At 34.0% G+C, this 14,770-nt stretch overlaps 1 protein-coding gene across 1 annotated transcript; it reads right to left on the reverse strand.

Moving 5' to 3' along the window:
• Positions 1 to 3,080: 3,080 nt before the first annotated feature.
• atp6v0ca (ATPase H+ transporting V0 subunit ca) lies at positions 3,081 to 12,781 on the reverse strand. Its single transcript, XM_056453219.1, has 3 exons — positions 12,523 to 12,781; positions 6,888 to 7,071; positions 3,081 to 4,241 (listed from the first exon to the last, which is right to left on the reverse strand). The coding sequence occupies exons 1-3, from the start codon at positions 12,593 to 12,595 to the stop codon at positions 4,034 to 4,036; spliced, it is 465 nt and encodes a 154-aa protein (XP_056309194.1). The 5' UTR covers positions 12,596 to 12,781; the 3' UTR covers positions 3,081 to 4,033.
• Between the last annotated feature and the right edge of the window lie 1,989 nt (positions 12,782 to 14,770).

Genomic DNA, 14,770 nt, shown 5'->3' on the forward strand with positions numbered 1-14,770 from the left:
ATATGCAAATGAGCACTTAATGTCAGATAGGGGTGGATTTAACCAATCAGCAAGATAAGCGGCCGCTTAGGGCCCCAGGAACTCTGAGGGCCCCCAAATAAATACCTATAAGTATAAATTATACCTAGAAATGATATAAACATCATTTTTCTATCCTATTTTGTTTGATGAGGGTCTAAAAAATAAAAGTTTAATGTTTATTACATCTGCGCAAATGTATTCCCCACTCTCAATCATGGAGGTCCAGCAAAGAGTAAAGATTTGGTAAAGCTTTAGTTTTAAAAACAAAATAGTTTAAATATAATGTTTAGCTGTGAATTCATTTTAAGAAAACAAAAAGTTTAAAAAGATTTACAAGATGCTTTACATGATGATATTATTATTTTGCATTAAGACAAGAAGTAGAAAATGAGAGATTGAGTGATATAAATAAAAAAAACAGCTAAATAAAACAATAAAAAATCTACTAAAGCATAAAAGGTGCATTTTAGAACTTTTGGGCCCCATGGCTGGAATTACTTCAGGCCCCCGAAATCACTAGATCCGCCCCTGATGTCAGGTTTAAAATGGGCCGAAGGAAAATGAATGAATAGAAGGGGAGTTATATTAATATTTAAATATCAATATTATATTAAGTAATAATATTGAAATATTTAGAGTAACATTTAAATTATTCAATAAATTATATAAAATCTTTACACGTTTTAATATCTAATTGTCAAAAACATATATTATCTTCGTGCAATATTATACAGAGATTTCTGAAGTAGTCTGGCCGTTTTTAGAGCAAAATCTGAAGGTAGTAATAAGATGACTTGTTTAAACTTGTTTCTTTTTTTACATTATCATAATCCATCAGAATTTCACTGAAAATAAAAAAATTACATTTGCATTACTTTAAATAAAAAACTGTCCATTAAAAAAAAAAACACAAGTGCAACAAAGGCCTGCTAGTGAAGTGCTGTGCAGGTAAACCTCACTTCTCTGACCTCTAAAGGTGCTCTAGGAACAGACGCCAGAAGCCATGGTCTTTAGCCTCCTTGTTAGAGCAACTGACTCCCATGCAAAGAATCACTGGTTAGATCCCAGCTCAGACCGGGTTGGGTTCAGTGGGAGCAGTGGGTTACATGTGGGGGCTCGTCCAAGATTTGAACCCGGGACTTCTTGGTGGGTTACACAACTAATGGTTTAATTAAAAAGACATTATTAAAGAAAGGAAGTAAAAAGTCCAAGCTTAATAATGACACTTATTAATTCGCATACAGATAATGTCAAAAACATCTTAATATTTTAATTTTTAATCAAAAGATGAAAAGTCTGACTGGTTTTGTATTTAAATCTGAAGAAAACATCACAAGTCTGTTAGAAACGTCCCAACATGCAAAATTAAATAAGTATTAATTAAATAATTAATTAATTAAATAATTATTAATAAAATAATTCATAAGTGTAAACATTTTAAAATTATATAATAAATTAATAAAAATTTAATCATAAATAAAATTTCATTGTATTTCAAAACATGATCTGGACATGTTCTGATGACGTAATTTTGTTGTTTCCCAATGCTAACGTGACATCATAAACAAATCATTATTTGACCATGACCGTTATTTTTCATTGCAGACTGGACAATTACATGATGATAAATCAGATGTTCAATAAAAGTGCAGCTCTATAGCGCCCTCTCTCTTCTTTATAGAGTCGTGACTGCACCAGAGAAGCGTGATCAAGAAGTTTGGTTGAGGCTGCAATGCAGTGATTCAGATAAGCAGATGGTCACCTTTGCACTAATCCCTCATTTCACACTCTATTCAGGGAAATAGGAGATGTCAGTGTATTTATTCATTTTCCTTCAGCTTAGTCCCTTATTTATAAGGGGTCGCCACAGTGGAATGAACCACCAACTATTCCAGCATATGTTTTACACAGTGGATGCCCTTCCAGCCGCAACTCACTACTGGGAAATATCAATGTATTGTTGCAATATATTTTACTGTTCAGTGACAGGTCATTAAATGAACACACCACTATTTTTGGTATATAGGCTTATTGTAAAACTCCCCTAAAGTTAAAGAGTTTTATCATTTTTAAATTCCTTCAGTGGATATTTGGGTCTGGTGGAGCACTTTTAGCTTAGCTTAGCTTAGCATAGATCATGGAATTGGATTAGACCATTAGCATCCGTTTAAAAACTTTTTTGGTAATGTTTCTGTAGTGTGTGTAATAAAAGCTTCAATTGTTTATGCATTTATTTAAATGACATCTAATTTATTAATAAAATGTATTTAAGCATTGAGTGTTTTAAGGCAGTGTTTCCCAACCCTGTTCCTGGAGGCACACCAACAGAACATATTTTGGATGTCTCCCTTATCTCACCCATTCACTTCAGGTTTTGGAGTCTCTTCTAATGTTCTGGTGAGTTGATTCAGGTGTGTTGGATTAGGGAGAGCTTGAAAATGTGTACTGTTGGTGTGCCTTCAGGAACAGGGGTGGAAAATACTGTTTTAAGGGATATTTAGTGTCTGACCGACAATATCCCCTGATTAGTTATTTCAGAGGTTAAACTATGCATCTAATTTTACCATTTAAGACTATATGTCATTACCAATGACTGTAAAAAGGTTGATACCAACACCAATTTACCTAAAAGTGTCTTGTGAACACTTCCCATGTCTATTAGTGCTCTAGATCAGCCGGTTTCAGACTGTTGAATGTTTTTTTCGTCGCATAGACCAGTTGGCGCAATTACGGATTCACAAAGGTATTAACCTTTATAGGGGTGGTCAAATGTATATTAATATTCTGTTATTATAATCGTTACTTAATCATTTAAAATACAGATCGGAGTGAGCCATTTCTCACAATTAAAGGGCTGACCCCCCATATATCTTTGACATCCTTCAGGGAGGGTCAATCTCCCCCAAACCCCCCTGTAATTCGCACCCTGGTCATACCATGGCTGCAGCAGAAGCAATATAATATTCCCAAATAAAAGAAGTTGAGTGTTCATCTAAATATGAATAAAAAAGGCTCCATTTTGTTGACTGAACAGTGTGTGAATGAAAGTGAAACTGAAATAAGGTTGAGGAACTTTTATTCGGAAACTGGACAAGCTGCGCTGGTGTTCACCCATGAACAGACCCAGAAACAGTATCAACTACAGGTAAAACTCTACATGTATGAAGAAATGTCACGTTTAAACACGCACACATGCGCTCTCACAAACTGCATTCATTCATTTCACACACACGCATACTACACTTGCACATCTATATCTTAAGACAATGCTCTCAATGGCAATCAGTGATTACATACCCAAAGAACTCACAAATTTCCCACAGTGCAATTCACCTATACAGATATTTTTATATATATTTTCTGATACACGCGCACACACACACACACACCCCCAAACACTCACATAATGCGCATTATATATATTTATATATATTCAGGATTTCAATAAAGACTTTGATCCATTTAAACTGTTTAATGAACATCTCAAAATCTTCATAAATAATCATCAGAAACAGAAAACAAACAAACAAACAAACAGCAATAATCCATCTTTTTTTTACATTTAGGTCCTCAACATCAGTGTTTTAATAATTCGAATGAATGGTCCCGAAAGTGAGAAACAAACTAAACAAAACAGTTGATTTGTTCTTTAAAGGAGAGTAAAATTATAACAAAATAAAAAAGGAGGATGACGAACAAAACAGTGTAGCGTATGAGAAAGAGGGCGTCTATATTTAAACACACGCGCACACACACGGGACGAGAGCGATAGCTACACATTTACAGGGGGAAAGAAAACACACACACATCAGGCTACTTTACACAGAGAGGAAGATCAATCTCACGCTCACTTGTCGCAAACAGCACACTCACGACACACGCATGCACGCAAAAATTCCTCTCTCGTCATTTTCGGGCGGTGAAGTTTACTCGTTGTGTATCATTACAGGAGGATGTTTGTGTGTGTCTGTGTGTGTGTTTGTTCATGTGTAAGAGAGGATGAGAGCAACGATTAACCCTTGGTGGACAGGATGAGGGCGACGATCAGGCCGTAGAGCCCCAGCACCTCTGCGAAGATCAGGATGAGGATCATGCCCACGAACAGACGCGGCTGCTGGGCCGTTCCTCTCACGCCTGCGTCTCCCACAATCCCGATGGCGAAGCCGGCAGCGAGACCGCTCAGACCCACACTCAGACCCGCACCCAGATGCAGGAAACTCCTGAACACACATTTACAGGGTTACTTTTTTTTGGCAATATTTTTTTAGATTATGAAGACATGTGAGATCATTCCTAGAAATGCACGATATCATCCTGTCAATTAATTCTTTTTTAATATTTCCCAAATGTTAAAATTACTGCAAAATATTTTTCACAGTATGTCCTATAATATTTCTTCTTCTGGAGAAAGTCTTTTGTTTTATTTCAGCTAGAATAAAAGCAGTTTAATTTTTTTAAAAAACATTTTAAGGTCAATATTATCAGCCCCTTTAAGCTATATTTGTTTTCGACTTTCTACAGAATAAACCATCATTATACAATGATTTGCCTAATTACTCTAACTTGCCTAATTAACCTTGTTAAGCCATTAAAACTCACATTAAGCTCTAGTATCTTGAAAAATATCTAGTCAAATATTATTTACTCATGACGGCAAAAATAAAAGAAATCAGCTACTAGAAATTAGTTATTAAAACTATTATGTTTAAAAATGTAAAAAAAACTCTGTTAATAATTTAGGAGGGCTAATATTCTGACTTCACCTGTAGACGCTGATAATTGTTATTTTAATGCCATTCATTATCAGTCCTATAACAAAATTAGGCTGATATCTTTAAGCCAATAAATTATGTATTAATTCTACTGTTTGAACTACTTCAAATGTTTGCTTCCTGCTACTTTTTTATTATTTTATTGGTACTTTGATTTTTGGTTAATATTCAGTGACCTGGTTGCTTTATTTATGTTTTTTTTATTTGGTCAGGCAGAAGATTTTATTGCTATAAAAGAAAGTTGGACTGAGAGAAAAAAAAAGTACTTGATTAATAAAGTTCAGAGATCAGCTCAAACAATTCTGAAGTTAAAGTTTTATAGTGAAACTGAAAATTTGTGTTTGGCCTTTTGTTTTTGCAAACGATTTGTTTTTGGAGAGAGATTTAAAAATATATATATTTATTGGCAAATATATCAGCAATTGGCCTCCAATTTTGAAAAGTTATTGATATCAATGCATGCCTAAACAGTACAGCTAGACAATAACCTAATGGTCCTTTGATAATATAACATTTGATCAGATCTATTTAAAAATGACGTTGAAGTGCAGTGAAGAGGGACAAACAAAACTGTCTTTCCTGTTGGTGGCGCTAAATACACCAAAAAAATACACATCAAAACAATGACATGGGTGTGCTTTGTTGGACTTCTTTAGACTGCTGATAAAAATCAGCAAACCATTGTCATTGTAAAGCTGGAAATGGCCAAAATAACTCTGACTGTATTTGACTAAAAGAAACCTTGAACGTGAGTAAATCATGGGATATTTTTTATAAATTCATAATAAAAGAAAAGCCTTAATCAGTTAATGACCAGTGTCATTAGTCTAGACCAAAATAAACTATACAGAAAATCACAAATTTACAAAAATTAAAAAAGAAAAAGAAACTAACAATATTTTTTAAATATCCTCTAAAGCAGTGTTTCTCAACCACGTTCCTGAAGGACCACCAGCACTGCCCATTTTTCCAGTGTCTCCTTAACCAAACACACCTAATTCAGATCATCAGCTCATTAGCAGAGACTAAATGATCGTAATAGGTGTGAGACAAAAAAGACATCCAAAACATGCAGTAAAAACACGAAACACTGTTATTTTAGTTTAAACTGTAGAATGTAATTTCTTCAGGGATTTTTATAACTATTATTATATAAATTATTACGAAATAAGATCAAATCAATTATATATAATTAGGGTGGTGTGGTGGTGCAGTGGGTAGCGCTGTCGCCTCAAAGCAAGAGGCTGGGTTAGTTGGCATTTTTGTGTGGAGTTTGCATGTTCTCCCTGTGTTGGATTGGGTTTCCTCCGGGTGCTCTGGTTTCCCCCAGTCCAAAGACATGCGCTATAGGTGAATTGGGTAAGCTAAATTGTCCGTAGTGTATGTGTGTGAATCAGTGTGTATCGATGTTCTCAGTACTGGTTGCAGCTGGAACGGCATCCGCTGCATAAAACATATGCTGGATAAAGTAACGGTTCAAAGTCGAAAAGAAGTTGGCGAACTAAGCCAGAAAATGAATGAATATATTATTATTTAATAAGAAATTATAATTTACAACAAAAAGAAACCTTAAACCTCAACATACCAGTGCTATTTTAGTACCTGTAACATTATAATTTCATAGATTGATTTGTTTTATTTCTAGATTTTCCATTTTATTCAAATGTTTGGTAATCTAGCTGTTCTTTAGTTTATTTAGATTTTTATTTTATATTATTTATTTTTTTATTTTTTTATATTATATATTATTATAATACAAAAGAAACCTGAAATATTTCATGAAATAAATTAACTATATCAGGCCAAACACATTAGGCATGGGCCGGTATAAGATTCTGACGGTATGATAACCTTGGATAAAAATTTCACTGTATCACGGTATTATGATTACTGCTCTGAAATCTATTCTTTTTAAATGTCTGGGTAAAAAACTAAAACTTTTCCCCATTGAAAACAATACATTTTATTTTTTGAAAGATTTAAAGTATTTTGGAGCAGTAAACATGTCAGGACGAATAATTCAAATGAAGTTCAAAGAGATTTCCAGGAAAACGGTGATCAAACGACACACACACACACAGATGCATGACTCACTTGTAGAGAGAGATGGTATCACCGATATTGTTGGCAATGAGCACAGCCACCACCAGGCCGTAGATGGCAATGATACCCGCCATGACCACGGGAATGATGGACTTCATGATCAGCTCCGGCCGCATCACTGACATGGCAGCAATGCCTGTACCGCTCTTGGCTGTCCCGTATGCAGCACCCAGCGCTAAAAACAGAGAGGATGACATATTTATATTTTAATGTCATATCAGAAGCATTGGATATATTGATGGCAAAGCCTATACTAATATACAATATATAACACGCAATCATAACGGTTTCTTATAATAAACATTCATTGTACAAAAACAATCCAACACTGAAGAGAGTGATTTGCAATCTTTCAGTTTGATTAATGATAAATATTCTAAAATTCCTCCTTTTGAAACGTTTCCCGTAAAACATTTTCTGAATAAAAACTCTCTCTAATATCATTTAAAAATAGACATTCTATTAGAATGTTCTATCGTCAAAATATTCTTACTGTACGCTTACACCGAACGCGGCGAGAGTAGCTGGAGATCATTCATTTGCAATGGGAGGTGGCGACAGTAAGCGGCACGGTGCAAGCAATCCGAATGTTCAAGTCCATCACTTGAGAATTCCAGAGAACACAGTGCTGTGAACTGGTTTCGACCACAGTTCTTCCCAAGAGTTTTAATATTGCGATCACCGGATTTCCAATTATTTACGATGTTTCTTACAGGGACATACATTAAAAAAAGTTACTGGCGAGTTACTGATGTGCATCAATGTTATAAATACAGTATTATAAATACTGTACAGTATAAATGTTATAAATACAGTACAGTATCTTTAAAAAAATAAATAAATAAAAAAAAGCGGGAATCTCATGCTAACTTTAACGACTTCAGAATATTTCAGACATATGGACACATATTGGATAAGTGGAATACAGCCACACCACCTGAAACAACTTGATCTTTCATTGTTGAATGAATTTGATAAAGTACACAACATTTTCACTCAACAAATGCATGTTTCTATGCGGGAATGTCACTGATTTGCTGCAACGGCTCCTTTAAATACAAGATCAACGTAGTGTATTTTGATGCTCTCACCACCGGAGCTGTGAAGGCAGAGAGTGTTGTCGCCATCTGTGTGAACGCACATTTAGACAAGGCACAAATTGGTTTTTCGTCCCCTTTTAATAAATGAGAGTCTTGAGTGCGGAGGACATTTAACGCAGTCAATACAGGAAAAGCACACGTAGGTTTGAGCAAAAAACAACTTTAACCAACCATTAGTATTTGGAAAAGTAACTTACTACATTATTAAATTTTTATTTACTTTAATTACCTAATAAGTCATTTAACTACTTGCCTCAATAATACTACTTAAAATGTCTATAAAATCTCATTGCATACGTAACCAAATGCAGTCTTTTAACTTTATTATTATTATTATTTCACTGTTTTCTTTTCTTTTATTATCATTATTTATTTTACTTAACACACCATGCTGCCAACCTTAACTTTCGATACTGACTGTTTATATGCTTCATTTGTAATATGAATGCACATCATATACTCTTTGTTGCACAATATAAGGGTTACAGTGTGGTTCATTTTTAGATTGTAATCAATTTTGTACTGTTATTTTGGCTTTCACTTTTGACTGTTTAACAGTCAAAACAATCCGATAAATAAATCTTATATAAAAAAGATAAACATTATATTTAATAAAATATAATGTTTCATGTAAAGACACCATATTTCATACACACCATAAATTGTTATTAATTTCCTAATTCATTGTTTCACATGTGCAATCGTCAGACAAATGTACCTTCTATATATACACTTTTCTGTCTTCTCTTATTAGAATTATTCCGCAAAACATATTGGTATAACAAAATTACTCTGAAATCATTTACACAGAAGTGCTGTAATTATTTGTAGTATTTATGGCTGTAATTAAATTACCTAAATTGAAATGTGATCCTTTACTTTTTCAGCGGATAAGCCATTTAATTACAGTAACTAGTCAGACCCCCAACACCGCAAACAACAGCACATTCTACACAGCAACCACATGATTCTGACACATATGTACTAAATATCAGCCCCCAACAACACAATAGTTTGTCCATCAACACTGCAGAAGTGTTTTCAGACAACATAGTACAGACAAAACCTGGTGCTGGTTTTCATTTCCTGTTTGATCAAAAAGAGTTTGGCCTATTTTACCCCTATTATTATTATTACTATTATTATTATTATAATAGAGGGATTTATTTATATACATCATACAAATGATGTAGATAATTATTTCCAAATATATTTCTTCAGACTGTTGAGAGAATTTCCTGATGCATTTGCTGATTTATGATGCAATAAAAGTGATTTCCAGTTTCTCTACTGTAAAAATGTTTTCTAGATTTAATCCGTTCAATATTATTTTATGATTTATAACATATAAACATGTCTTCATATCCAAAACACACATTAAATCACAGTTAATATACTTTGCTTTATCCTTTTTTACAGGGTGGTTTGTTAAAATATCACTTGGTCTATAAACTTATATTTTTTTTTAATTTGTAATATTATGTTCTTTTGAAAATATTTTCTGATCTCTGCCATTATGAGAAGAGATATCCAAAAGTCTGTTCTGTCGAACATGGACACATTATGTGGTTTCAACCATCACTCTGTGAAATATTATATACAGGGTTTCAGGTGAAATTGAAGACTTAAGACCATAATGAATGGCTAAAAAACATCCAAATCAATCTAAAATGATCAATTCTTTCCAGTTATTCAACTCATCTAGTGAAATTGTATCCATATCAGAATAAATAAATAAATAAATATATATATATATATATATATATATATATATATATATATATATATATATATATATATATATATATATATATATATATATATATATATATATATATATATATATATATATAGTAGAATAAAAAATATCATAGTGTAATTATTCTAATATTGTGCAGTCTGAGCATGGGATGATAACCGGTTTCATCGTGGTTTGTAAAAGTCAAGGTTTTACAACCGCTAAAATTTGTTATATCGTTCCTAGGGCTTATGTATGTAAATAAATCTGTGTTTTTGAAACCAATGAAGCAGAAGTCAATGATTTATTTGAAATTATCTACCCTGACATGTTTACCGTTCCAAAATATTACAAATGTTTTCTAAAATAAAATAAATTGTGTTCAATGAGGAAAAAAAAGTTGTTGTTTTTTTACTCAGACACTTAAGAAGAACTTATTTTAGAGCAGTACTCACAATACCGTGGTATTTTTATGCAAGGTTATCATACCGTCAGAAACTTATACCAGCCCATGCCTAGTGCAGTCCTAAAAGGGTTTCTGCAGGTTTCACCAAGTTAAATTTAAGACTTTAAGACCATTATGAATGAAATTTTAGAATTAAACAAGGCTGAATGCTAAGGATTTTTTTTTTCCAAATATCCCAGTTAAAAAAAAATTTCACTTGCCCTATCAAAACATTATTCAAATTTAATACATTTCATAATACAATAATAATAATAATTGTATAATAAAAACATAGGTTAGGTCAGTATCCTCAGCAGTAAATAAACTGAGAACTTTTAAACAAACCTTACTGTAAGGAAAGCAATTACCTACTGGTAAAGCTGACTTCCAGAAGGAGAAATCATTGACAAACCCTCCACTGTAATATTTACTCTAAATTAATATAGTATTTGATCATGTAGGAAATCTGCTGGACAGAAAGTCTACTGGTTTCCATTACAAACAGCATTAAAAGATCCTAAAGCATCAGATTTGAGCCGTTAAAAGCAGCACATTGTACTGGTTTCTGCTGTGTTTGGCCACATTCTCCATTAGGACTGACTGCATTTAACAACACACCAATAGAAGGCAGAAAATGAGGCACATGAGCAATAGAGTCTCCATTAAAAGCAAATTAATTTATATTTCAGTAGATTTGAGAGTTTTTAAGGCCTAAAATTTAGCTTTTGGGATTTAAGACATTAAGACTTTTTAATACCTGGCAGAAACCCTGCCTAAGCTTAAGTTGAACGTAAAATATATTCAAACATGAAATGTAATATTTAAATCAAGATGATGCTATTCCTTAGACGAACAGCTTACCCAAAAATGTATTCGGTCATCATTTTATCATTATATTTCAGTTTCTGACCACAAATAAAGACATTTTGAAGTATGCTGGTCACTGGCACACATTGACTTCTATAGTATTTATTTTATGAAAGTCAAAGAGTCATAAGATTCTGACAGTATGATAACCTTGGATAAAAATATCACGGTTTTACAACATTATGATTACTGCTCTAAAATATATTCTTTTTAAATGTCTGGGATAAAAACAAAAACTTTTTACCCTTTGAACACAAAGTTTTATTTTGAGAAACATTTAAAATATTTTGGAGCAGTAAACATGTCAGGTTAAATTAATTGATTTCTGATGTTGTCATTTGTTGCAAAAACTTGCTATTTAAAATGGCATCATTAGATATATTTTCTGCTTAAGATGCTGTTGTCCTAAAAAACAAAAACAAAATAAAAACAAATAAAAAATAGTGCACATATCTTAGGAACAGTATTACAGAAAATTGATGGTTTTAAAACCTTGACATTTCCAAACCGTGGTATACTTTGAAAACGGTTACCATCCGATATCCACCAGCATTCCTCAAAACATCTTTCATCTTCAATAGAAGAAGAAAATCAGGTTTAAACTGAGGATGCATTCATTTTCATTTATTGGATGACCGACCGGTCCCTTTAATAAAACAATAGACTTTTCAACTGTACACGCTTGTACCTTATTCACCTGTGTTGTTCTGCTTTTAAGACTTTTAAAAAGGCAAGGTCAGCAAAACACACAGAGCGATGCCAGTTGCCTTCAGTCACATGATTACAGCAGCGAGTCACTTGCTTTGAAGGAATCCAACATTTATTTGGATCACTCCAGGACTGCTGAGACCGCACTTGTAAAATCTTATGAGCACTAAAGTACTACCTTTCCTTTGACGAAAAATAAAACAACAAGGAAGTCTACAAAATAGACATTGTTGCTCATATAAGGACGTTTTGCCTGGGTGTGTAGTTCGTGTTTTAACAAAAAAGAGGGCTGTCGCATTTGATAAGAGCGAACCTGTTTATGTTAATTAAGTAATGCATTTGGCCTGGCCTGACACAAATCAATCGAGTGTAACCGACAGTGCTCTTATTACAGTGTCTAGCCCTAAATATGAAGTCTACCATTAGAGATGATCATTTAGGAAGGTTTAAATAAAGGACATTAAATAAACGACGTCCTTGCGCAAACATTACAACAGGATACTCTGTTCAAGCGAGACGGGAACGGCGTCTTAGGTTTTCCACGTAGCAAATTGAGGGGAATATAATGAAACGAAATAAATAATTTATGGGCATTACGTCAACTGAGACGTCATGTGCCGTGATGGAAACCTTCGCATCCCGTCTTCTCGTCCTACAACAGGAATACACGAGCCAGCGAGCTCGATGCTGCATTACAGCACATTCAATAAAGCATTTCAACCGAATGACATTTAATTTAGGGGTTAATGTAAACTACGGGTTTCTTACCGCTGAACACCATCGCCGAGGAGGCACCCATCACTGCGAAGAAGGGAGCGTACAGGGGGTTCTGGGTGGCCATTCTTCTCGCGCGTTCGGGAGACTAAAACTAAAGGCAGAAAAAGGTAGGAAAGCTTCAGTCTAGGAGGTTTAGACTCTGAATGAGGTCTTCTTTTGGGCTGACAGGTCTTGCAGGAGCAGGAGAGACGGTCACGAACCCGACAGGAGGCTGGTCGCCGGCGGAGAGGAAGAAAATGGCGAAATGGAGAGAGTCACATGATCAAGACATGAGTGCAGGGTCCATTTCCGCTTCTGCGGGGATGACCTATGAATGCGCAAGATATTTCTTTTTAGGATTGTGCAATGACTGACTGTCACGGGATCGCAGGAATGATTTTTTATAGTGTTTTAGTGGAAGTGAATGAACGTGAATAATTCTGTACGAGCATTCGACGGTTTTGTCGTTTTATAGATACCCCTATTTTGTAGGCATTTTTGGTACGTTCCATTGCAGGCTTCCACTATGTTGTGTGAACGATCTACAGGCTATCCAAGATCATAGGAAGAATATTGTACTGGAAACCAGTTATTTAACTGGTAGAACTTGTTTAATAGGTTGATAACCGCTTAAAATTTGCAACATATACCATATGGATGAGATTAAACTCTTTATGATTCAACTATATCAATTATAACAGTGTTAAAGGGGTAGTTCACAATGAAAATGAGAATTTACTCAATATTTAGTCACAGTCAAGCCTTGAACACACACATACACACAAAGATAATGTAAAGAAAGCTGAAAACCTGTAGCTAACCATTGACTTCAATATAATTGGTAAAACAAACACAGAAGTCAACTGAGTTTCCAACAATTGTCAAAATGTCTACTTTTGTGTTTAACAGAATAGGGAAAGACTCTCCTAAAGGCTTGAATGAAGTAAAATGTGAGTAAATAATGACAAAATCTTTTTTTTTACATCTTTTCCATTTCTTTGGGATGAAACTATGTAAACACAAAATAAAAAGCTCAAAATACACGCATTTGCTGCAGCTATAGGTAGAGTAGCACTCTTAAAACTGAAAAAAGCTTTAGTGAATCCTTTAAATGTCAATGAAATGTTGAAGGAGTGTTCATTTAGCATTGCTTTTGGACGTTGAATGAGGTGTACATTGTCATGTGCTTAGTCTCATGACTTCTAGGCTCAGAGTTGGAGAGTCCAGAAGGGAAGTAAGTGTATGTTACTCACTCTCGGGTACAGACACAGCCCCGTAACAGCAAAACTGCTCCGGGTAATAGTTCTGTGATTTTTCTGAACTTCCCCTTTTAGTTGTATGATATTCACCGAGAGCCAAATTTACTACAAGTTCCACCCTGATTTAATTATTCCTCTGCACACCCCTAAGAGAGTCATCTGAGATTATACTACCTACATTTTACACAGGTAACATGAATTGAAAAATGTGAATAGTGCACGTAAACAGGAAAAAGAAACACATTTTCTTCCTTTTATATTAAATGACCAGTGTGTGAATTCTATGTATACACTACACAATCCTGGGAAGTCACTGATTGCATGTGATCTAGATTATGTAAATAGACTTCTAATATGCACTTGTAATCAGATGTTCTGTAAATTTTTTTAAATGCTCATAATCAGATTGTGGTTCTTTTTTATGGATTACGTGGTCATATATTATTATTTGTTTATTTTTAGAAAATAAGCCTACATTGCTTTACACTGTTTAACTTTGACTGTTCAATTCAATTCATCTTTATTTCTACAGCACTTTTACAATGTAGATTGTGTCAAAGCAGCTTAACATAGACGTTCTAGTGAATTGAAACTGTGTCAGTCCAGTTTTCAGAGTTGAAGTTCAGTTCAGTGTGGTTTAATTTTCACTGCTGAAAGTCCAAACATTGATGAGCAAATCCATCAATGCGCAGCTCCACAAGCCCCCAAAAAATCAGAAGCATGACTGTTATTTAAAATGGATAGACAATTATTTTGTGATCCAAGCTTCTGATTTTTTTTAAGCGGGGTAAAAAAGCACCTCTATTCATGCTATGGTCCTGTTGAGGGAAAAAAAAACATGTTTATTCTGAAGACAACTTATTTTATACACTGTAAAACCTGAGAAGTCAAGTTAGCTCAAACTATTTGAGGGAACCAATTGCGGAAAACCATTTAAGTTTTAAAACAAAATGGGTTGAGTACTGTAAAATTAATATATATATATATATATATATAGGTCA

This window comes from Danio aesculapii, chromosome 3, assembly GCF_903798145.1.
Source record: "Danio aesculapii chromosome 3, fDanAes4.1, whole genome shotgun sequence".
NCBI lineage: Eukaryota > Metazoa > Chordata > Actinopteri > Cypriniformes > Danionidae > Danio > Danio aesculapii.

Excerpts from the sequence above, each read along its gene's own strand:
- atp6v0ca (XM_056453219.1), bottom strand. The coding sequence starts at position 12,595 with ATGGCCACCCAGAACCCCCTGTACGCTCCCTTCTTCGCAGTGATGGGT. Across the intron at positions 7,072-12,522 it reads CTCGGCGATGGTGTTCAGCG|CGCTGGGTGCTGCATACGGG; the intron begins GTAAGAAACCCG and ends CTCTGTTTTTAG. Across the intron at positions 4,242-6,887 it reads GATACCATCTCTCTCTACAA|GAGTTTCCTGCATCTGGGTG; the intron begins GTGAGTCATGCA and ends ATGTGTGTTCAG.